The sequence below is a fragment of the Mustela nivalis genome (assembly GCF_964662115.1).
Source record: "Mustela nivalis genome assembly, chromosome: 16".
Classification (NCBI taxonomy): domain Eukaryota; kingdom Metazoa; phylum Chordata; class Mammalia; order Carnivora; family Mustelidae; genus Mustela; species Mustela nivalis.
This window is the reverse complement of record NC_139035.1, coordinates 13,238,649-13,260,618: the sequence shown is the minus strand read 5'-3', so window position 1 is coordinate 13,260,618 and position 21,970 is coordinate 13,238,649. Positions and strand designations below refer to the sequence as shown.

The window sequence follows — 21,970 nt, the reverse complement described above, 5'->3', positions numbered from 1 at the left end:
AAACTTTTCTTTAATTTCCTGGTTGACCCATTCATTCTTTAGTAGGATGCTCTTTAACCTCCAAGTATTTGAGTTCCTTCTAAATTTCCTCTTGGGATTGAGTTCCATTTCCAGAGCATTGTGGTCTAAAAATATGCAGGGAATAATTCCAGTCCTTGGTACTTGGTGAGACCTGATTTGTGACCCACTATGCAATCTATTCTGGAGAATGTTCCATGTGCACTTGAGAAGAATGTGTATTCTGTTCCTTTAGATTGGAATGGTCTATATATATCTGTGAAGTCCATCTGGTCCAGTGTGTCATTCAAAGCCCTTTTTTCCTTGTTGATCTCCTGCTTAGATTATCTGTCCATTGCTGTGAATGGGTGTTAAAGTCTCCAATATTATTGTATTATCAATGTGTTTCTTCAATTTTATTATTAATTGGTTTATATAGTTGGCTGTTCCCAAGTTAGGAGCATAAATATTTATAATTGTTAGATCTTCTTGTTGGATAGACCCTGTAAGTATGGGGTCAATCCTTACTAGAGTCTTTGGTTTAAAATCCAATTTGTTTGATATAAGGATTGCTATCCCAGCTTTTCTTGGATATCCATTAAAATGATTAATTGTCCTCCACTCCCCTCACTTTTCAACCTGGAGGTGACTTTGGGTCTAAAATGAGTCTCTTATAGACAGCATATTGATGGGTCTTGCTTTTTTTATCCAGTCTGATACCCTGTGTCTTTTGATTGGAGCATTTAGCCCAATATAAATAAATTTAGTGCCACTGCCCTATCTATAAAGTCACTGTTTCTGTATATTGTCTCTATTCCTTTGTGGTATATGTTCCTTTTAGGCTCTCTCTTTGTTTACAGGATCCCCTTTAATATTTCTTGCAGGGCTGGTTTAGTGATCACACATTCTTTTAGTTTCTGTTTGTCCTGGAAGCTCTTAATCCCTCCCATTCTGAATGACTGCCTTGCTGGATAAAGTATTCTTAGCTGCATGTTTTTCTCATTTAGTATCCTGAATATATCACACCAGCCCTTTCTGGCCTGCCACGTCTCTGTGGATAGGTCTGCTGCCAGTCTAATGTTCCTACCCTCGAGCTTGTTTCAGGCTACCCTCAGGATTTTCTCTTTGTCTCTGAAATTGGCAAGCTTCATTGTTATTTGTTGAGATGTTGATCTATTTTTATTGATTTTTGAGGGGGGCTCTCCATACCTCCTGGACTTGAATGCCTGTTTCCTTCTGCAGATTAGGTTAGTTCTCAGCTATAATTTACTCAAATATTACCTTGTGTCCCTCTCTCTCTTTCTTCTTCCTCTGGGACCCAATTCTAATACTGTTTTTGTTTTGTTTTATTTTTTTTGTTTTGTTTTGTTTTTTAAAGATTTTATTTATTTGACAGAGAGAAACACAGCGAGAGAGGGAACAGAAGCAGGGAGAGTTGGAGAGGGAGAAGCAGGTTTCCCACTGAGTGGGGAGCCCGATGCAGGGCTTGATCCCAGGACCCTGGGATCATGACCCGAGCCAAAGTAGACACCCAATGACTGAGCCACCCAGGTGCCCCCTAATATTGTTTCATTTTATGGTATTGCTGATTTCCTGAAGCCTCCCCTCATGGTCCATTAATTGTTTTTCCTCTCTCTTCCTCAGCTTCCTTGCTTTTCATCAATTTGTCTCCTGTATCAGTGACTCTCTCTTCTGCCTCATTTACCCTAACTGTTAGACCATCCATTTTAGACTGCATCTCAGTTAAAGCATTTTAAAATTTCAGCTTGATTAGATTTTATTTCTGCACTAAGAGATTCTCTAGTGTATTCCATGCTTTTTTTAAGCCCAGCTAGTAACCTTATAATCGTTATTCTGAATTCAGTTTCTGACATTTTACTTATATCCATATCAATTAGATCTTTGGAAGAGAGTATTACCTCTGGTTCCTTCCTTTGCTGTCAACGTCTCCTTCTAATCATTTTGTCCAGACAAGAATAGATGACAAAGAGTACAAAGTCAAAAATATCAACCACAACCCCAGCAAAATACACACTAGACAAATCTGAAGAGGTCAGAACCAAAAAAAGAAAGGAAAAAAAAAAGGTAAAAAAAAAGTAAAAAAGAGAGAATATAATCTCACAGGTGGACAAAATAGGGTGATCCACTTTGTCCTGAGTGTATTTTGGTCTGTTTGTTAGAAGACACTAAATTCCAAAATTATAAAGAAAGAAAAACTTTTATATATATATATATATGTATATATATATATATATACATATATATATATATGTATGTGTGTATATATCCATATCTATATATATCTATGTCTAATTTACATATAATTGAATACAGTGAAAGGGGGCCAGAAATGAAGAGTATATCTATAAAATGTAAATGTAAACAATGAAAATTTTAAAAGTCTTAAAAACAATCGATAAAATAAGAAACTAGTTAAATAGGGAAAAAAAGGAACTGAATCGAAAGACTAAAGACTCATGAGAAAAAGCCCTTGAATTCCACCTACTACTTTCCTCTAGCACAGGAGTTTTTCAGTCCGGAGTGATCAGTAAACAGATCTTCACCTGATGTTCCTGCTGGTCTTCTGGGGGACCCGCCTGCTGCACTGACTCTCGGGTGTCTTTTCCTGGGTGGAGTTGCATTGCTCCTTGCCGGGCTGCCTTGGATTTCTCTATGTGACTTTTGTTCCCTGAAGGTTTCCACACCCCACTCCCCCACAGCTGTAGAGGATTTTTTTTAAAAAGTGAAAGTGGAGGCACCCCATCTCCAGTCCCAGAAGTGAATGATCGCTGCCCCCTCTCTTCAGTGCCCCGTCAGGGAAAGGCAGTCAGACCCTTTTGTGTGGACCACGCGGCAGGCCTGTGGTGCATATCCGCAGGGATCCTCCTAGGTAGGGGAGCAGGGTCTTACTGGGACCCTGGGGGTCACAAGGCCTCTACTTGGGAAGCTGTTGCCTGATCCTACACACACCTGCGCTGCTCCTCTGGAAGGAACAGGGTCTCCCAGGGGGTGTTGCTTGCTGGCCCCTCCTTGGAGAGCGGTCTCCCGATCACATCCGAGTTCCTGGTTAATGGCCACCCCTAGCTGAGAGGCCACTGTGGGCCTCACTAATTGTAGCCAGTTTCCTCACTCTAATGCTTGGGAACTCTGTGACATTCAGGCCCCCTATTCTTTCTGTGGCCCTGGGGATCCTAAGACCACACTGTCGTACCGAGGATTCCTCCCCACTTCGCTACCTGAGTACCTTTCAGGCAGGGACATCTCTCACAGGAGCAGACCTCTAAGAGTTCCAATTTTGCACTCTGGGGCTATACCACTTTCCAGTAGCTGGCTTACAGAGGCTCCCACCTCCCGCCATTTAATTTCTGATATATCCCCTCCGATTCACATCTCTGTACCCTACCTTGCAAAAAGTGGTCACTTTTCTATTTATAGAATTGCAGCAATTCTTTTCTTAGATCTGGTTGAGTTCACAGGTGTTCAGACTGATTTGACAGATAACTAGCTGAATTCAAGAGACCGGATGAAACACGGGTCCCCTGTTTCGTCATCTTCCCTTTCCCTCCTAAACATGCTTTAAATTCAATTTCACATATTTGGCCATGATTGTGCATGCCTGGTATTTTATCTTATAACCTTAGTGTAGGAATGAAGTAAGACCTTGGTAAGGTTTGAAGTGAGTAGCTATCAGGGAGGGGAAAATTTCCCCTTACCCTCTTAGTTCAGAATAGTAAAATATTAAGACAACATAAGAAGTTAAGAGGAGAAAACATTAATTAATGTACACATGGAGAATCCACGTAAACATAAGAGATTTCAAAGACAGACAAACTGAGGCATATATGTCATCCTGAATTAAGGAGAAGTGGGGAGGGGTCTAGTAATTCAAAAGAAAGGAAATAATTCACAGGAAGATGAAACAGAGCAAAGGTCTGGTGAACAGATGTTTTCTGGGCCATACAGAAATAATGGGACACAGGAATTTTAATAAACACACTTGGCTAGGTTCCTCCCTCTTTGCCACACCTAGTCTATGTTATAATGTAGTTGTCAGTGGTGACTGTTCCCTTTCTGGAGCAGGTCCTCTACCTAAATTCTTTTAGAAAGTTAGGGGTGTGAAAATGAGTAAAAAGGAAACCTCAGGGCGCCTGGGTGGCTCAGTTGGTTGAGCGACTGCCTTCAGCTTGGGTCGTGATCCTGGAGTCCCGGGATCAAGTCCCTCATCAGGCTCCCTGCACAGCTGGGAGTCTTCTTCTCCCTCTAACCCTCCCTCTTCTCATTCTCTCTCTCTCAAATAAATAAATAAAATCTTAAAAAAAAAGGAAACCTCATTTCAAATGGATTCTGGAAGCTCTCATGGGGGTGGCGGAGGGGTGGGGGCGCTCTCACAGCCTTACAGCCTGCATAAGCAGTAGGGACAAAAGAAGAAAAGAATCACCTTGACAAGGGAGGACATCTTCCACCTAGGTATTTATCTCTTGGTTTTAAGACAAAGAAGAAATATCCCTCTGTGCCCCAGCAACAACATGCTAATCACTGCTTCCAGCCAGTGAGAGACTTCCACAACCCCAAACTCTATTTCTTCTCCAATGAACTTTTGTTCAAAACAACCCTCCCCGATTTCCTTCTAAAACCTAATAAAAGCTAACCTTCCCTTTGTTTCTTTGGACTTGCCTAGGGTTCACCATAGCTTGCTTGCCCTGAATTGCAATTCCTCTCCTATTTCCAAATAAAAGAACTGGCCATTTTATTTGTAAGGTTGGCAGGGGGAAGGTCAAAGGTTCTTCCTGTGCCTTTTAAGTCTTGATTGTTTTGAGCTCAAATTAATCCACATGCCAAAGCAGCACATCCTGGGGTGGCCTGCCCTGAACCTCAACAGCTTCTTCCTCTAAGGCTTTCTTAGAAGTTTCACATATTAAATGCTGAGCTGGTGGTTGTGGAGAGTTAGTAGCTGAGTGGCAAGAAATCCATAGAGGGAGGAAACAACATAAATTAGAATAAGGACAAACAATAGAAAGAACAGGAGCACCTGGTTGACTCAGTGGGTTAAGCCTCTGCCTTTGGTTCAGGTCATGATCTCAAGGTCCCAGGATCGAGCCCTGCATCCGGCTCTCTGCTCAGCAGGGAGCCTGCTTTCCCCCACCCCCCATCTGCTGCTCTGCCTACTTGTGATATTTCTCTCTGCCAAATAAATAAATAAAATCTTTTTTTTTTTAAGATTTTTATTTATTTATTTGATAGACAGAGAGAGATCACAAGTAGGCAGAGAGGCAGGCAGAGAGAGGGGGGGAAGCAGGCTCCCTGCTGATCAGAGAGCCCGATGCGGGGCTCAATCCCAGGACCCTGAGATCATGACCTGAGCTGAAGGCAGAGGCTTAAACCACTGAGACACCCAGGCGCCCCATAAATAAATAAAATCTTTAAAAAAAATAGAAAAGAACAAATTGAAGCACATTACCCATACCCCCACTAGACCTGTCTCCTACTCCTGGGAGTAGGTTGGTCCCTTTAGTGGGTAAACTTAATTTATCTGAAGAAAATTACTAATGCTTTCTTTTAACAGATTTGTTAGACATAGAAGTGACATTTTTCACCCATGATTACAAGTTCCTCCCTGTTGAGCTAAAGAGATACAGTTTGGGTTGGCAGGTTTCACTCCCCTACAGTCCTCCTTCGAAATTCCCCCAAGAAGTTTCATTGTCCAGAAGTTGAACTGGTAGATTGTTTCATCTCATCGAACTAACTAGCCTCTTAGTCCTGACAATAGGTCAGTTGAGTTCAATTCATTTCAGGAGGTTATCTTGCAGATGGCCTCCCAAAGCTAGGCCTGTATGGTACAAACAACAATCAGGTATTAAGAGGCATTTCTGTGGGAGCAAAGAAAAGCAACTGTTAATGGTTGGAGTAAATTTTAAACCAGTCTCTGAGTTCTGAGAGTAGCCAGTTGAGAGGATTTCTAGATGTCTGCCCCAAAGCATTTCTAGACGGAGTGAAGGCAGACATGGGTAATCTGATAGACTTTCCTTGTTTGCAGTTTGAATGTCTCTGGTCATTTCTCTGAGTGGCCCTCACACCAATGGGCAACAAGGATTGTCCATACATGAACTGTTGTGGTGATTCCCTTGAAGTTTATATGTCAAGTTGTCCAACTTTGTTTGCATGGCTTTGGGAAAAGCACAGTTTTAGTTCTTAATGATTCTAAGACAAGAAAAATTGGAAATGTGAGTTTGGAGATTTGTAGCTAGAAGACTTTAGGATCCAGTTCCATTTATAATGAATAGTATAGCTTCTAATATCCACAAAGCTTTGTTATTGAAACATAATTTTTCTCTTTATAAATACTGTCATTTCTATAAAAGATAGCCAAATTAAGACTAATCTGTTTGCAAAATAAGTCTACTTTGAATAAACTTGGCCTGATTATTTACATAAAGGCAGCAAGAGTAGCAACTGATCATTTGGGGTCCTTTGAATCCTTTGAATTTGCTTGCTGGAACTATTCATCTTTTTAATTTATTTATTAATAATAATACTTAGATTGCTTATGAAAATTTCCTGAGACATTAAAGCAGTTAGCCATCATCTTAAGTTACTTACTTTTTACTGACAAATCTGGTAACAAAGATAACATGATCTTGTTTGACTTTTAGTAAACCGAAGTAGAAAAGTATCATACTTAATGCCAATAACTCAAAAGACACATCTCTCTCTCTATATATTTTTTAGCATCTGCATCATACTTTTTCCCTCTTTTTTAACTGAAGTGTAATTAACATAAAATTTTATATTAGTTTAAGGTGTACAATGTAGTGAGTTGACAGTTCTACATATTCCTCAGTGCTCATCATAGTACGTGTACCCTTAATCCCCTTCACCGATTTCACCCATCCCCCCCACTTACCTTCCCTCTGGTAACCATCAGTTTTCTGTGTTTAAGAGTCTGTGTTTTTGTCTCTTTTTTTCTGTTTGTTCATTTGTTTTGTTTCTTAACTTCCACATATGAGTGAACTCATATGATATTTGTCTTTGTCTGACTGACTTATTCCACTGTCATACGTTCTAGGTCCATCCATGTCATTGCAAATGGCAAGAAAAATTCCTTTTATGGCTGAATAATATTTTGCTACATATATTGTATGTTATTTAATATTCCATTGTATATATGTAACATATGTATCACATCTTCTTTATCCATTCGTCTATGGATGAACACTTGGGTTGCTTCCATATCTTTGCTATCGTAAATAATATTTCAGTAAACATATGAGTGCATATATATTTTCAAATGAGTGTTTTCATTTTCTTTGGGTAAATACCCAGTAGTGTGATTCCTGGATCATATGTTGGTTCTATCTTTAATTTTTTTTTTAATTTTTTTTTAAAGATTTTATTTATTTATTTGACAGAGAGAAATCACAAGTAGGCAGAGAGGCAGGCAGAGAGAGAGAGGAGGAAGCAGGCTCCCTGCCGAGCAGAGAGCCCGATGCAGGACTCGATCCCAGGATCCTGAGATCATGACCTGAGCCGAAGGCAGCGGCTTAACCACTGAGCCACCCAGGCACCCCTATCTTTAATTTTTTTTAAAAAGATTTTATTTATTTGACAGAGAGAGATCATAAGTAGGCAGAGAGGCAGGCAGAGAGAGAGAGAGAGGAGGAAGCAGGCTCCCTGCTGAGCAGAGAACCCGATGCCGGGCTCGATCCCAGGACCCTGGAATCATGTCCTGAGCCAAAGGCAGAGGCTTAACCCACTGCGCCACCCAGGTGCCCCTATTTTTAATTTTTTGACCAACTTCCATATTTTTTCCACAGTGGCTGCATCAGTTTACATTCCCACCAACAGTACATGAAGGGTCTTTTCTTTCACATCTCACCAGTGCTTTTTGTTTCTCATATATTTGATTTGAGCCATTCTGATAAGGTGAGGTAGTATCTCATTTTAGTTTTGATTTGCATTTCACTAATGACGAGTGATGTTGAACATGTTTTCATGTATCTGTTGGCTGTGTGTATTTATTATATTAATTAAACCAACAAATTTAAACTTAGCTTTTATTTACTGAAAATTTTCCTAGATCATATGAACTTGAAAAACTGGTTAGCTTCTATTATATTTTTTGAGATTTAGAAATGCTTGAATGTGTAAGCGCTTAATTTTAGGCCAATCAAATAGAGCTCTCTTACAAATTAATTTTGGTAATACTATCTGGAGGTAGAAAAATATATTGATAATGTATAAAACTGAGGTTTTTATAGCTTTCCATTTTAAAATTTGAGCATGAAACAGATATAACAATACAAAACTCACTAATTTGTAAGTTAAGTATCTGCTTGGATAGCTAAAGCTTTTTACTGGTAATATTCATAGAGAAGGCACGTGATTTATATTTGTCCTTGACAAGTAATCTTATAGAAGCTGTGGAGCACTTTGTGTTCTTTTAAAGGTCCCTAATTTTGTCCCTCATTTAGTCTTAGGGTTGGCATTGTTTCAGATGCCTCCTGGGTATTTATATTGCAAATACAAGGTAAGATTCATATCTTGAAAGGACAGAGAAAAAATGTAAGTTCCCCAAGAAAGGCTTTGGTTTTTGACGGCCAGTAATTTTGCAAGCCTTATGAGAAAAATAGGGGAAGTTTTAGAGCTGGTGAGAAGGAATGGATGAACTTTGCATTGCCTCTAGAGCTGCATTTTTTTATTTAGTAAAGATTGGTAATATAAGGATAATTGCTCTTCATTTTTCCCCCATGGAATTGGGTTGGAGCATAAATGATAACCAGAGGTTGATCTGCCCATCCAGTTACGTTAGCTCCCACTTGCTTTATTTTTCTGGATTGCTAAAAAGAAAACCACAGGCCCAAAATGGTGTTATGTAGGTTAAGTCCCCAAGTCAGTAAACCAAGGCTTAATACCTAACCTGACAGCAGTTTCAATGTTCCAGAATCTTTAACCAGTCAACACAGGAATTTCCCCGGTCAGCACTAGGAAGTTTACTTAGGAGGGTGACCTTGCCTAAAACAATGGATTCTTTGCTAATAGTTTCCTTTGTTCAACTCCTTCTCTCTCTTTAAAAGCCTTTTACCTTTTCTGTAACCCTTGGAGCTCCCCTCTATTAAATGAAGCCAGTTATACCTTCAAAAATTTCCTCAGTTGAATATTTGTTAATTAACAGATTTGGTGGCAGTGATGGGATCCAAAGTGAATTTGTGGCAGCGTCTGGAGACAACAAGAAAAACAGGTGTGGTACCCGAGAATACTTTGAGTTGACTTTCTCACATTTCCAAGGGCTATGGATAAGTCCCTGTTGATTCTGAGCTCTGCTCTTTGTGTGTTTAAGATCCCTGTCTAATTGGCTTTCCTTTACTGGGCAGGTCAGCTTGAGCTGACATGATTATGCCTGCAGCCAACTGAGCTGGTGAATTTGCATTATGCCTGGAGCCAGCTGGAGCCCAGTTGAGTTGGCTACTCTGCCAACAGAGCTGACAGGTCAGCCTAGAGCTCAGGAGAGCGAGCAGTTTTGCTTATAGCCCAACTCAGCTGGAGAAAGGTCTTCCCAGAGCCAAGGCCCTAACCTTTCAGGCCATAGGTCCCCCCAGGTAAAACCTTAGCAAGGTTCCATGAGAATTGGTGGTATGTGCACAGGCACTTCTTGTGGTCAAGATGAAGAAACATCTATCTCTGGGTAACTGCCAATACTTTAAGGTGCACATGTTTGTCTTGTTTGGTGGAGATAAAGGCTACTGCTAGAGGGGATCTCAGAGGCCAAAAAACCACAAAAACTGTGGGCATGGGTCAACCATTTGAAGGCTGTTAGAGCTATAAGCACCTCAAGAAGACTCCAGTGATAGGATAAGTGGGTCACAGAATGGGTTAAACTGACACTAGGTCACCTGCCAACCTCAAGAAAATTTCAGTGCAGTGAGATAAACTGTCAAACACAGTCCCCAAATCCAGTGGCATGTTCCTTTTAAGTATTACTTCGGCTCTAAGAAACCCAAAGGCTGGGACGCCTGGGTGGCTCAGTTGGTTAAGCAGCTGCCTTCGGCTCAGGTCATGATCCCAGCGTCCTGGGATCGAGTCCCACATCGGGCTCCTTGCTCCGCAGGGAGCCTGCTTCTCCCTCTGCCTCTGCCTTCCACTCTGTCTACCTGTGCTCGCTCTCACTCTCTCTCTCTCTCTGACAAATAAATAATAAAAAAAAAAAAAAAAAAAAAAAAAAAAAGAAACCCAAAGGCTTAGCTAATGGGATCCTTGGATCCTAGGGTCAAGTGTGCCACCTTTCAGCATATCTTATGTGTAAGAACTGTAGCCCCGGAAGTTGTAGATATGTAGCAAAAACAGCAAATCTTACTAAGCCTGTTTCGTATCCTGAGGAACTTCGATCAGTAACCGTCAGGTTGAGGACCCCAAAATAAGTGTGGATCAAAATGTTAGTTAACCAACTTAAAAAAAGTACTGGTGTAACAGAATTCATCATTGCTTACTTATTAGCTTTCACTAGAAATTAAGGTTTCTAAGAGCTAAAAAATTCTAACAAGAGAAACATACTCCATGTGAAAGAAGTAAGATGTGTATTTTTGGTTAAAATAAATAAGAGGGAGAGGGTGGCTGGGTGATGGACATTGGGGAGGGTATGTGCTATGGTGAGTGCTATGAAATGTGTAAGCCTGATGATTCACAGACCTGTACCCCTGGGGCAAATAATACATTATATGTTAATAAAAATAATTTTTAAAAAATAATAAATAAGAGGGATAGGAATACATTTTAGCTGAGGGAGAAGAAAGTAATTCTGTCCGAAGTGAGGCTAGTTATTTTAAGATGGAAACCTCAGGACAAAATCTGAATGTAAAAAAGAAAGTTGCCAGAGGTTTATGAAAAAGGTATCTTTAGAAAAAGGAATTTTATGGGTGGTCAGGACTAAGACTAAAATGAGTACTTTTTAATATCAAAAATAGTTGGTACAAAATTAAAATTTGGTTTTCTCTAAGTTAAAAGGATAAAGAGTTTTTTTGGTTTTGTTTTGTTTGTAGACTTTTGGTCTGCTTAAGTCTTTATGACCTGGACCATTCCAAAAGATTTACTGAACTAAGTAGGCTCATTTGATGTGTCAAATTATATAGGAGGCATTGCCAAATTAGAGGTAATACTAAGTTTTCTTTATGTTGAATTTGTAAGATTTGGGCACATGTGACAAGTACATTCTGCTTCTACAAACAATGGCCCCTCACAGAGAGACTCTTCCCATCCTGATGTCCTTGTAACATAGCAACAGTCCCCTCCTGAATCTGCAAAATTGAACAATCACTGTAAATTAAACAGTCAGGGCTATGGGAAAGCCAAGACAGCTGCTGGGTTTTTCCCAGGTCCCTGGCAAATCCCATTTTTTTGGTGGGTTTTTCATTCCTTTACCCACCATGAAGCATTTAAGATGACTCAAACTATAGACGTTGGTGGAGAGACTTGTATAAAATTGCAAGAACAGTCCATGAGCAATATCTGACTTGTCAGGTCCATAATCCTAAAAAAATTGTTTTTGTCTCCATAGGCCTCAGACATCTTCCCTTTGGACCCTCTGAGCACCTATAGCTGGACTTCATTCATCTCCCACTTCATATGGACGATCAATATGTTCTTGTTACTGTTTGTATGTTTTTCCAGGTGGGTTGAAGCCTCTCCCCATGGCAAGTCTGATGCCTTTACAATGGGTTTTAAAAAAACAAAAACTGTTTAAAAAATGTACTTCCCACTTGGGGTACACCTGTAATCTCTAATGATCGGGACACCCACTTCACTGGGCAAATCACACCAGCCCTAATGAAAACCTTGCAAGCTTCTTAAAATTCTACCACTGTACTACTTTCTGCTGACCTGGTTGTCTCACGAAAGCATGACGAGCGGCTGTAAGTCTCTAATGTCTATCATCCACAGGTTAAAGAAGGCTCCCTGGTTTCCCAATTCAAAGGATTCTATTGATCACAGTTTAAAGCCTGATGATGAGGTATTCTGAAAATATTATCAAAGAAAGATAGCCCTTGAGCCCCATTGAAAGAGACTTTACCAAGTGCCCCTGATGACCAATACTGCTGCAAAAGTAGAAGGCATTGAGCCTTGGGTACACACATCACAGCTGAAGGAGGTCCCCATGATCCTTCCATAGATGCTGGAGATTTCCAAATCAAATTGGCAAGGAAGAGAAGTAGCGGGCATTGAGGTAAACTGCTTCTGCCCAAGACGACAGATCAAGACTTTGTACTTGAACTAAACATGAAACCCTTTCTTTTTCCTTTCCTTGATTCTGGCATTGGCCAGAAGGATAATGCTCTCATTTGTATTTCCCAGGCCATAGCTAAAGAGGTGACCTCTGGAACTGAAAGCAACCTTTTATTTCAGGGAAGGAGAAAATCTAACTATGCCTCTAAATGTTTACAAGCTAAAGAAGACATCTCATTGGTCAGTTCCCCAAATTTACATCATGGAGTTAGAAAGGAGCCACTAGAAGGGTTTTAGTCCTTTTGGCAGGTCCCTACTTCTCTGGTTAGGGATAAATGTAAATTAAGGCTACAATCAGGAACTTTCCCTTGATTCTTAAAGGTATTGCAAAATCTGCTGCTAAAGCAATAGTAACCAACTTTTTTCTTACAGTTTCCAGGACCACAGATCTTAGACATAAAATAAACAGGTGTGCTAGAAGATGGTGCATTTAATTGTTTGGTTCTTAATGATAGGGTTTTAGAATACACGTGAGGTTTGGTGGGGTGGAGTCAGGAGCCAATGACCAAGAAAGAATTCTTGCAATGTCTTTGGTGTAAAAATGTGGTTTTATTAAAGCACGGGGACAGGACTCGTGGGCAGAAAGAGCTGCTGCATGGGTGTTGTGAGGGGTGGCTGATTAGATACTATGGTGTGGGGGGGGAAGTCTTGGAATCCTTGTTCCAAGATGAAAACAAAAACAAAAACAAATTAGAACAAAAATTAAAACTCCACATTGACATAAATTCCTCCTTCTTAATGAGATGGAGCAGAAAGCAAGCTGAGGACAAGGTAGAAGCTGACTCCCCACAAGGAGGAATTTTATGTCGGGTGTGCAGTTTTAATTTTTTAAATTTTTGTTCCAAGTCTAATTTCTGTTTTTGTTTTTGTTTTTGTTCTCATCTTGGAAAAAGGATTCCAAGATTTCCCTTGGAAGAAGGATATTATATACTTTTGTATCCACTTCTGAATTTGGTCTTTGCACAGATGCCATTAAGACAATTCTTTAGGATGAGAGCCCTGTTAAATTTTTCAAACATTAAAGTTTCTCTGATTCAGAAGATCCATTGTCAGGGCGCCTGGGGGGCTCAGTGGGTTAAGCCTCTGCCTTTGGCTCAGTTCATGATCTCAGGGTCCTGGGATCAAGCCCCGCATCTAGCTCTCTGCTCAGCAGGGAGCCTGCTTCCCCCCTCTTTCTGCCTGCTGCTCTACCTACTTGTGATCTCTCTCTCTCTCTCTCTCTCTCTCTCTGTCAAATAAATAAATAAAATCTTAAAAAACCCAAACAAACAAAAAAAGAAGATCCATTGTCTGGTGATTGTTGAGTAGGATCTATTCATCTCAACAGTGAGTCAAAACAAAGCCAAGGACACAAGAGGCATCTCACAAGAGAGTGTAAAATATGCTGCGCTCATAAGATCTAGAGAGTTCATTTACAAAGATAGACTATAAAACTAAAGGCCTTTGATGCTTATTTTTATGACCAGTAAAATACACTCTCTGGTCTTCACCATTGGGAGGGTGCACTGCCTGGAGTCTACCTGGTGGCCAGTTGTGGTTCCAAGACATGCTCTTTGACTGGCAGTGTCAGCAATCAGAGGAGTTTGTTGTAAGAGGCCCAGAACATAAGGGGCCTTTGCTTTCTCAAACTTTGTTGCTTGTTAGTGCCGGAAAAGTCCCACTTCAGTAGCACCTGCCTGGTGTCACAGATTAGTGATCTGTGACCGGAGATGTTTCATGTTTTCACAACAGCATCTTTATTGCCTGTGCAACAACAAAGGCCTTTGCTATCACCTTCCCCCCCACCCAAAAAAACTCTTTAACACCCAGCTGCCTGTTAAAATTTCCCTTTCTTCATGAGATTTGCAGAGAATACTTCTGCCTGATCTCTAGGCCCAGGAAATAACAGTTTCCTTATGTAAATACTGAATGTCAGGAAGTGAATTTAGCAAAAGTGCCCAGGGAGAGCAACAGGGCTTGCTTTGCTATCCCTTACAATTCAACTCCTCCTACTTCCCAGGGCTCTGTAATCAAGCCAGTTTCAGGCATTTCTGTGCCATGTCCTTTGTGCATGTATCCTGGACTGCCTGGGCAAAGAATTCATGTCCCCAGGACAGCAGCAGATCTTTTAAATTATAAAATCTTTTTACTTCTGCCCTTGGAGTGATGTGAAAATGTTGGGGTTCGGTAGTGAACAGTCAAGAAAGAAATCTTGAGGTGTCTTTGGTGCGAAAGGGGTGGTTTTATGAAAGCTAGGGAACAGGACCAGCAGGCAGAGAGAGCAGCAGCACTGGGGTCATGAAGAGTGGCTGATCATATAGTCTCCAGCTGGGAGGGGGTGTAGGAATGGTGAAGTCTCTAAGGAATTTGGGGGCAAGGTTTCCAGCACCTTGAGGGGCTAGCTATTGTTCGAATAAGGTCATTTACTACTGTCTAGTAAAACCTTAGTCATGAGACCCTTCAGGTGTATATCAGTGGGCCATATGCTTGGAGGATGATTTCTAACATATATCTTGGGGTTGGGGGGAGAGATAAAGGAAGTTTCCAAAGGGATTTCCATATGTTAAAGAAGACCAATAGGGTCCTGCAGTTTGTGCTAATGTTAAGCTAAGGCTGCCTTTTGCCCTTCTCAAAGTATTAACATGGAGGCAGTTGAGTCCCTAAAGGAATGTCAGTCACTCTCAAGGACTTGTCAATGGGCCGTAAGTTGTAAGGAAATTTAATTTTTTCTTTTGCCTTTGTTCTCCACATCCTACCAAATTTAGAGATGAGTGAGAAAGATTAGTGGTTATATACAACTCCACTCACAGAGACGGAGACCGGCTATGTAGGGGTGTTCTTCTTACCCAGGATTATATGATGGTTAGGAGACAAGCTAGATGGTCTCTGGAGAAAACTCCCTCACAGAGGAAGCAGATGGCCTGAGCCTTTCTCAGGCAGTCCTGCACATATACCAGGAAACAGCTCAGCTGGAGGCTCGCATGGGAGCTCTGTTAGAGGTGTTCCCCCTCAAAGTAAATTGGTCTGAGGTTGAACCATGTACTTAGAAAGAAGAGTGCATAAAAGCCTTTGTTGAATGTTTTATATAAACTTTTCAAAGGCAGACTTTATTAAATCCAGAAGCCCTGGAACATAGGAACTTTTAATTTCTGCTTTAATGGGATATTTTCTCCCTGAAATCCAATAACAAATCCATGTGGTCAGTTGGTCAGGGCAGCCACTTGGCATAAAAATGGAGGCAGCTACTTAATTCTTTGAAAAGAGCAGGAAAACAGGATTAAAAAAGAACTCATAGCAACAATTCTTGCTTTGCAACTTGAGTCTTTTTGGAAAGGTGAGAGCGTGACTGAGTAATTCAAGGCCCATTCAGAGCTCTCCCTGTTGGCCTCCAGGCAATCAAAGATACTGCAAGAATCCAGGTCACTGGAAGAGAAATTGTCCTGTACTTATGAAAAAGTAAAGTTTAAGAAGCAATGTCCCTAAGCCTCATCACCCTGAGAGAATGTGTTTTTCTCCTGAGGGACAATTTGCCCTTAAATGGCAGTGGCAGCCAGGTCTCAGTCACACCTCAAAGCCCACCATTAACTTTAAAATAGAGGATCAGGAATGGGATTTTTTTTTTTTTTTAAGATTTTATTTATTTATTTGACAGAGATCACAAGTAGGCAGAGAGGCAGGCAGAGAGAGGGGAAAGCAGGCTCCCCGCTGAGCAGAGAGCCCAATGCGGGGCTCAATCCCAGGACCCTGAGAGCACGACCTGAGGCAAAGGCAGAGGCCTAACCCACTGAGCCACCCAGGCGCCCCAGGAATGGGATTCTTTGACACTCATGTGACTTTCTGTACCATCTGCTCAGAGGATTTATCTCTACCTGTCACCTCTGATTCTAATCGGGGGATAATCAAACCAAGCAGGGAGCTCTTATAGATTCCCTCATCCTCCTAAAGGCACTGACTGAATGAGGCCGTAAAGCCTCCACATGTAAACTGCAGTGCGTGTGAACAACTGTTCACTACTTAGGACAGGAGAGATCTCAGGGCATTGGAAAGCTGGCTCCAAAACACCTTGAGTCACTTTTGTTCATCCCTCTCCCCGAGACAAGTAAGTGGCTATTATGTACATTTTGGGGGGGTAGTTGGCTACTGCAGTCAATGGATTCCTGATTCTGTAGACTTTGTTAAACCTCTGTATGCTCTTCTCCCAGAGACCACCCCAGAGCCCATTTCCTGGCCTTCAGAGACATTACCATTCTTTACAGCCTGGGAATTAATATTGTCAACACCCCAGCCTCTCCCAGAGTGAGAGAAAAATCACTGGCTTAAGAATTACTCAAATTAAAAAAAAAAAAAAAGAATTACTCAAATTGGCTTTCTTATGTGACGAATAATTACATTGTAAAATAATGATGGAGAATTACTCTTGGATACAACACACATAACTTTCTGAATTAATAATCTATCTAACCAATGTACATTTTAGAAGAACTCATAATGCTTGTGTTGGGGCTCCGGGTAGGCTACTCCAAAATATGCTATGTTGGCATCTTGATTATTTTGAATTAAAGTTACTTAAGAAATAGCCAGTGCAAAAAAGAATAGATACACTGACTGTCCTTTGTGTCCAGAGAGCAAGAAACTAACCTCCCATGTGAAAGGTACCCTCCCTGTATCAGGAGGTAGAGAGACATCCTTATCACAGGTAGAGAATTTAGGGTGACGAAGCCTATATAAATAAACCTTGTTACTTTTATTAACTGACAGCTCCCACCGAATTCTGTCTAGAATTCCTTACTAGTTGAAGTTCCCAAACATAAGTTTTCTTTATCCTGTCAATTCCTCACTAATTTATTGTTTCTCTGTTTAAAAAAAAAGCTTCCTGCCTTAGCCATATCTGTAGGACCTCTGTATGTACAAATTAGATTGATTCTTTCCTGTTACCTGTCTCATGTTAATTTAATTCTTAGACCAGCCAGAAAAAGCTTGAGGGTAGAGAAAAATTTTTCTTCCCCAACATTTGCTTTATATACTTTATTGTTTCCAAGTCCCTTCCATGTGTTATCTCATTTAATCCTCACAATAGCTCTGTAGTGATAGAAGCCCATTTCACAGCTAAAGACACTGAAGCCCACGGAGGGAGAAATCTTCCTCCAGCTTGCACTATAAGAAGAGGGTTTGAATATAGCCTCTGGGACTCAGATGCCAGGGTTTTGCCCAACAAATTAGGTCTCTTAGAAGCCTTTTGGATTATCTGGGAACTTTGCTAAAAAACAAGCCAGCAGTGGCAAAATACCTTTTCATCCTCAGCAACCACCTGCATTAGTCTCAAGAGTTTTCTTGTTTGTTTGTTTGTTTGTTCGTTTGTTTGTTTTACCCCAGTATCAGCAGAGTCAGGTGGTCTTTTGTTGCTGACCCTTCCATAGGGAATTCATTTCTCTGGCATTGTGAACTGCTTTCTTCGATACCCGTCTTATTTCTTCTATCACAAAGTCCTGTAAAGAGAGAAAGAAATTATGACTTTTGTATTTCTGAAGACTTGTTTTTGTGGGAGGCTTCCTCTTCTGAGAAAAAATGATAAATGAATGAAATAATTCCCAAGTAAAATATGAGGTTCAAAAAAAAAATCAGTAAGAATAGGTATGATTTACTAAGTACCTACCTTAAACCTTTAAACTCTAAGCTTCGTGGGGGAAGGTACCCAATTGTCCTCACTACCCAAAACAATACCAGGCACTGAGTACATGTTCAAGAAATATCAGTACATGTAATAAATCGATAGCAGGCACAATGTAAAAATGTATTTCTCATTTAATTTACACGCATATCTCATTTAATTCCAGCCCCCTCCTAACTCCTACCACCCACACACAAACATGTAACTTCACAAAATTGATATCTTTATCTCCGATGAAGAAACTGACATTAAGAGAGATTGAGTAATTTATTCAAGGACATAAGTAAATGGTCTCTCTAACTCTATCATTTCTCTTAATTAGGGTTCTATGAATAGAACAACATTGGAATGGCTTAGATCATAATGTTCCATCACCAGGGTAACATTCCAATAGGCTGATGCAAACCAGTGGACTTCAAATAGGCTTCGGGTTGCTGTACAGTAAAGGTAATTTATGAGAACATACCTGTAGGAACAGTAGTATATTTTTCTATTTGCACTGTTGATTCTTGTTATTGCAGTAGTTATGTTCTATAAAGTGGCCCCAAACACTGAATGATCAAATACTCAGCCACTGTTCCTAGGGGAAAAAGAGGGTTAGGTTCTTGTGAACCTCTGGTCATAACATTTTTGTCAACCAATCAATATGTAACTTTATTTTATGTATGTATCTGTTTAAAGACACAGTATTTAATACATACTGTTGATTCATTAACATTGAACTCACAACCAAAAGCACTAGAAGTCATACCTGAACAAAGCTTATCTAACACACATAAGGCTCACACATAAGGCCTTCTTGCTGTTTGAAGCACCAGACGACACTTTGGCACTCAACTCGGGTGGGGAGCATCCTAAAATATAATGACACTGAATACATGAGGAAAAGGACACTGGTTTATAGTATGAGAGCTGAAGCAAGAAGGCAGAGTGTTCCCTTGTTGGACCTTAGCTGGGAATATGCACCCCAAGGAAACTAAAATTTTTGCTGCTCTGCGAATTTCTGGGAATAACAATGAAAATGTCACAAGTATTGATTTTGAGATAACAAATTTTTATGAGTAGACACATTTGCTAATATGGAATTCATGGAAAATGATGTTCTCTCTGTGTATGCTTAATATTTTCAAAACCCTTTTCTTATTTTTTGTGGATTTTTAAAGATTTTGGTTTTTTAAAAGTTATCTCTGCACCCATTGTGGGGCTCGAACTTACAACCCTGAGATCAAGAGTCACATGCTCCATCAACTGAACCGGCCAGGCGCCACTCAAAGCCCTTTAAAAAACCATAGGTTAGGCACATTACTTATTGCCATTTATTTTATTTTTTTAAAGATTTTATTTATTTATTTGACAGAGAGACCACACACAGGCAGAGAGGCAGGCAGGTTGGGGGGGGGACCAGGCCCCCGCCAAACAGAGATCCCGATGCGGGACTTGATCCCAGGACCCCGAGACCATGACCTGAGCCGAAGGCAGAGGCTCAATCCACTGAGCCACCCAGGTGCCCACTTATCGCCATTTAAAAGACTAAAACTGGGTGAATAAATCATAGAAATCATCCTGTTACTATATCATACACAGAGTTAGTTTCATAGGCATGTGACTTCTGCATTAACACAGGGATCCTATGCTCAAAAGGGCCCCACACTTGCTTTAATGCTCTACTATTGCCATCTTGAAATTTTCAATGAATTTTCAGTAAGGAGCCGTACAATTTCATTTTTCACTGCCCCACAAATTACGTAGCTGATTCTGGCTACATAGCAAGTAAACAGATCAATAACTAGAGGGACAAACAAAACAAAACAAAACAAAACATAACTGGAGGGACAAGAAATACTATTTCTCCAATTGCCCAAATCCTTTATTTCACAGTGCTTAACTGATGTACTAAAGTTACCATTTGGAGCATCTGGGTGGCTCTGCTGGTTAAGCTTCTGACTCTTGGTTTCAGCTCAGGTCATGATCTCAGGGTCGTGAGATCAAGCCCCTCGTCAGGCTCTGAGCTCTGTGGGGAGTCTGCCTGAGATTCTCTCTCTCCCTCTCCCTCTGCTCCTGCCCCTGCTTGTGCTGTCTCTCAAATAAATAAACAAATTTTTACAAAAAGGTTACCATTTATTAAGGATTGGCTATATTAGGTTATTTAATCCTTATGACACTCTGAGGGTTGGGTATTATTTCCACTTAACATTTAAGGAAACTGAGTGCCCAGAGAAGGTGACTTAACTAAGGTCATACAGTTATTTTATGTGTCATATAAAAACATACCTTGTTTTCTTTTCCTTTATTCATGTCCCAATTTGATTTCATCCCCTAGAGAGGATAAGCAGTAAAAGTGTTAGAAGGGATATAATTCAAAAAGTCTAAATTCTGACAAACTAGTATCTCTAGTAAAAGTAAGTTGAAACTGATGACAAAAAAATGAGGTATTTAAACTATTTAAGTAAAACCATATTTTGTTTCCACTACACTGGATAATTGGTGATTGGAATAGAGTTAGGCTTATTGAGGCCAATTCAGTTCTTTAGTGTTAATTGAGTACGTAAAATATTTTGTCTTCTTTCAATTTAAACTTGCTAGATCCAAAGTTGAAAAGGCATCTTTTCTCTTTTCATGTCTGCAACTGACATCTTGTCTAAAGAGAAAGTTTACTTAAATCATTTGAGTACCAAGTGTTCATTTTCTGGTAGTTATATATTTTCTTTTATGTTTGTGAGCAAACATTACTGGATTTATACATTTAAAAAGGTCAGTTGTCAATTGCTTTTTATTGGGTTACTACATTATATGAGCTTGAACTCCAATTTTGCCTAATACCAAGGGTTTTCCAGGGAGACAGGAAACAGAAATGGAAAATGGAAATACTACGCCTGCCGGAGGTGGCAGAATGACACTGCAGTTCAAGAAGAAATTGTTTTCTTCTCCTATCCTTTGCCTTAAAAAAAAAAAAAAATTCTCTTATACTATTAAAATTTCTAGGAACAAAATAAAGATAGGAGATGTAGATCCCATCTGACATGTTAGATTAGAGGAAAATAGATTTCTTTGTTTTTCCCAGTTCTAAAATTTTGGGAACAGATCTAAGCTCAACCTTCACCGCGGAGCCAAGCCCAGTCAGACCTTTAAGCCAGAAGCCAAGTTCTCAGGTGAGCCCAGCCCAGCTCAATCCACTACTGAGTATGAGAATAAATGTTTATTGTTGTATGCTGTTGAGTTTTACAGCTTTTCTATGGCATTGTCTGCCTGAGACAATTCTTTACCATCTTGCATTAAATTCTAGTCCTCCTTGGGCTTTGGACAGGGGGAAGGGGGTAAAGGGTTCAAATTCCATCTCCCTTAAACCCTTTCCTTTTGTTCAGGGACTATCTTCTGCAAGTACAAATACATGTAAGATTTATGTGTTAGGGGCACCTGGGTGGCTCAGTGGGTTAAAGCCTCTGCCTTCAGCTCAGGTCATGATCTTAGAGTCCTGGGATCTAGCCCCACATGGGGCTCTCTGCTCAGTGGGGAGCCTGCTTCCTCCTCTCTCTCTCTGCCTGCCTCTCTGCCTGCTTGTGATCTCTGTCTGTCAAATGAATAAATAAAATCTTTAAAAAAGGGGCGCCTGGGTGGCTCAGTGGTTAAGCCGCTGCCTTCGGCTCAGGTCATGATCTCAGGGTCCTGGGATCGAGTCCCGCATCGGGCTCTCTGCTCGGCAGGGAGCCTGCTTCCTCCTCTCTCTCTCTCTGCCTGCCTCTCTGCCTACTTGTGATTTCTCTCTGTCAAATAAATAAATAAAATCTTTAAAAAAAAAAAAATCTTAAAAAAAAAAAAAAAAAGATTTATGTGTTAGCCAGAGAATGTTGAAATACGCCTCTTCTTTTGTGTATCCGGGAATGACCAACTGATGACTCCAATGGGTTTCCTAAAACAGTGTTCATGTGATTTTTGTGCTTCAATACGTTTCAAAGTGTACTGTTTGAAGCGTAAACAACCTACAAGTCTAACAATAAATGGGCTAATCAAATATATTATTTTAATTCCATGTGAAAAACTACCACACTGTCTTAAAAT

At 40.4% G+C, this 21,970-nt stretch overlaps 1 protein-coding gene across 19 annotated transcripts in view; it reads left to right on the top strand.

Moving 5' to 3' along the window:
* The window catches only part of SPATA45 (spermatogenesis associated 45), a 40,519-nt gene that overhangs the window by 9,444 nt on the left and 9,105 nt on the right, over positions 1-21,970 (top strand). For 2 of the 19 annotated variants that reach the window (XR_014303826.1, XM_082702544.1), the window contains exons 2-7: positions 9,167-9,232; positions 11,543-11,655; positions 11,926-11,995; positions 12,640-12,676; positions 18,237-18,361; positions 20,976-21,063. The exons of 1 other annotated variant lie outside the window; for it this stretch is intronic. Coding sequence is in view for 1 of the 18 variants with exons in the window: in XM_082702536.1 (XP_082558662.1) it covers positions 11,624-11,655; positions 11,926-11,995; positions 12,155-12,208; positions 12,337-12,447; positions 12,640-12,672 (300 nt within the window). In the remaining 17 variants the exon portion in view is untranslated. Of the gene's footprint in view, positions 1-9,166; positions 9,233-11,542; positions 11,656-11,925; positions 12,448-12,639; positions 12,677-18,236; positions 18,362-20,975; positions 21,064-21,970 lie in introns of those variants that run through there. 16 more of the 19 variants (XR_014303825.1, XM_082702545.1, XR_014303824.1 and 13 more) reach the window with 13 other exon arrangements.